The sequence below is a fragment of the Pygoscelis adeliae genome, unplaced genomic scaffold (genome assembly GCF_000699105.1).
Source record: "Pygoscelis adeliae isolate BGI_AS28 unplaced genomic scaffold, ASM69910v1 Scaffold168, whole genome shotgun sequence".
NCBI lineage: Eukaryota > Metazoa > Chordata > Aves > Sphenisciformes > Spheniscidae > Pygoscelis > Pygoscelis adeliae.
The window spans coordinates 522059-523618 of record NW_008825566.1 but is presented as its reverse complement, the minus strand read 5'-3'; the positions used below and the strand labels follow the sequence as shown (position 1 = coordinate 523618).

The window sequence follows — 1560 nt, the reverse complement described above, 5'->3', positions numbered from 1 at the left end:
AAGGATCCGCACGGGGAGTTTCTCCTTGGCACGGAGGCGGGGGGGGAGGAGTGGGGGAGGGATGGGGGCTTAGGGCGGAATCGCTGAAATCTTTTGTATGTGCCTTGATTATTTTTTTTCTTTCTTTCTTTCCTTCCCTCCGTTTGCACTCTCCTTCCCTTCTCTTGTTCTCTCTGTCCCTGCCCACCCCACCCTTCCTTCAGATCCGGCGATTTCTGCCCGCGCCTCGCCCTGTCATTGATGGGAAATCAACTGGATCGCATCACCCACCTGAATTACAGCGAGCTGCCGACCGGGGACCCCTCGGGGATCGAGAAAGACGAGCTGCGCGTCGGGGTGGCTTACTTCTTTTCGGATGAGGAGGAGGACCTGGACGAGCGAGGCCAGCCAGACAAGTACAGCGTGAAGGGCTCCGGCAGCCCTGGCCAGGAGACGCCCACCCACCACCTCCACCACCAGCTGGTGCTGAACGAGACCCAGTTCTCCGCTTTCCGCGGCCAGGAATGCATCTTCTCCAAGGTCAGCAGCGGCCCCCAGGCTGGGGACCTCAGCGTGTACTCGGTGTCAGCCCTGCCTGCCCTCTGCAAGCCGGGGGACCTGCTGGAGCTGCTCTACCTGGGGCCGTCGGAGCACCCACCGCCGCACTGGGCGGTGTACGTGGGCAGCGGGCAGATCATCCACCTGCACCAGGGGCAGATCCGGCAGGACAGCTTGTACGAGGCGGCCGCGGGCAACGTGGGCCGGGTGGTGAATAGCTGGTACCGCTTTCGCCCGCTGGTGGCTGAGCTGGTGGTGCAAAACGCCTGCGGGCACCTGGGCTTAAAAAGCGACGAGATCTGCTGGACTAACTCCGAGAGCTTCGCCGCCTGGTGCCGTTTCGGGAAAAGGGAGTTCAAAGCCGGGGGGGAGCTGCAGGCTGCTGCCGGCACCCAGCACCAGCAGCAATACTATCTCAAGATCCACTTGGCGGAGAACAAGGTGCACACGGTGAGGTTCCACAGCCTGGAGGATCTAATACGCGAGAAGCGCAGGATCGATGCCAGTGGCAAACTGAGGGTGATCAAAGACCTGGCTATAGTGGATGGGAAAGAATAGGGGGTAGCAGGGGTACATAGCTATCTTCCTTCTGCCCTGCCCGGGGAGATCAGCCTGCCACAGAGACAGGAGGCTGCACCCTCTTTCCATGGGATGTGACTGGAAGCAGGATCCATGGCAACATTCCAAAAAACCAGCATTCTTTACACCCATAGCCAGTATTTTGTTTGGCTTTCAATAGCATTAATGCTGAAAGAGCAAGAGGGAGGAAGAAAAGAGGGGGGGAGGTGCAGGAAGGCTGTTCTCAGAGTATGTGGACAAAGTCTCTCCTGTCGATTGATGTTGACCATTCTAGCAACACGCCAATAAAATTTCAAATTGAAATTTTTTTAATTTTTTATTTCATGGCTTTAATCCATGATAAGTTTTAAACATCTGGGGCCATGGATGTGGATCTAGCTAAATGAGTTTCTAGCTAATATTTGCCTTGCAGCCAACCAAAAGCATCAGTCATACTTTGCTAAC

The 1560-nt window shown here is 56.2% G+C and overlaps 1 protein-coding gene across 1 annotated transcript; it reads left to right on the top strand.

The window, feature by feature from the left end:
* The first annotated feature begins 206 nt into the window (after window positions 1-206).
* FAM84A (family with sequence similarity 84, member A) lies at window positions 207-1422 on the top strand. Its single transcript, XM_009332473.1, has one exon. It carries the CDS (start codon window positions 241-243, stop codon window positions 1093-1095), a length of 855 nt encoding a protein of 284 aa, XP_009330748.1. The 5' UTR covers window positions 207-240; the 3' UTR covers window positions 1096-1422.
* The last annotated feature ends 138 nt before the right edge of the window (window positions 1423-1560 follow it).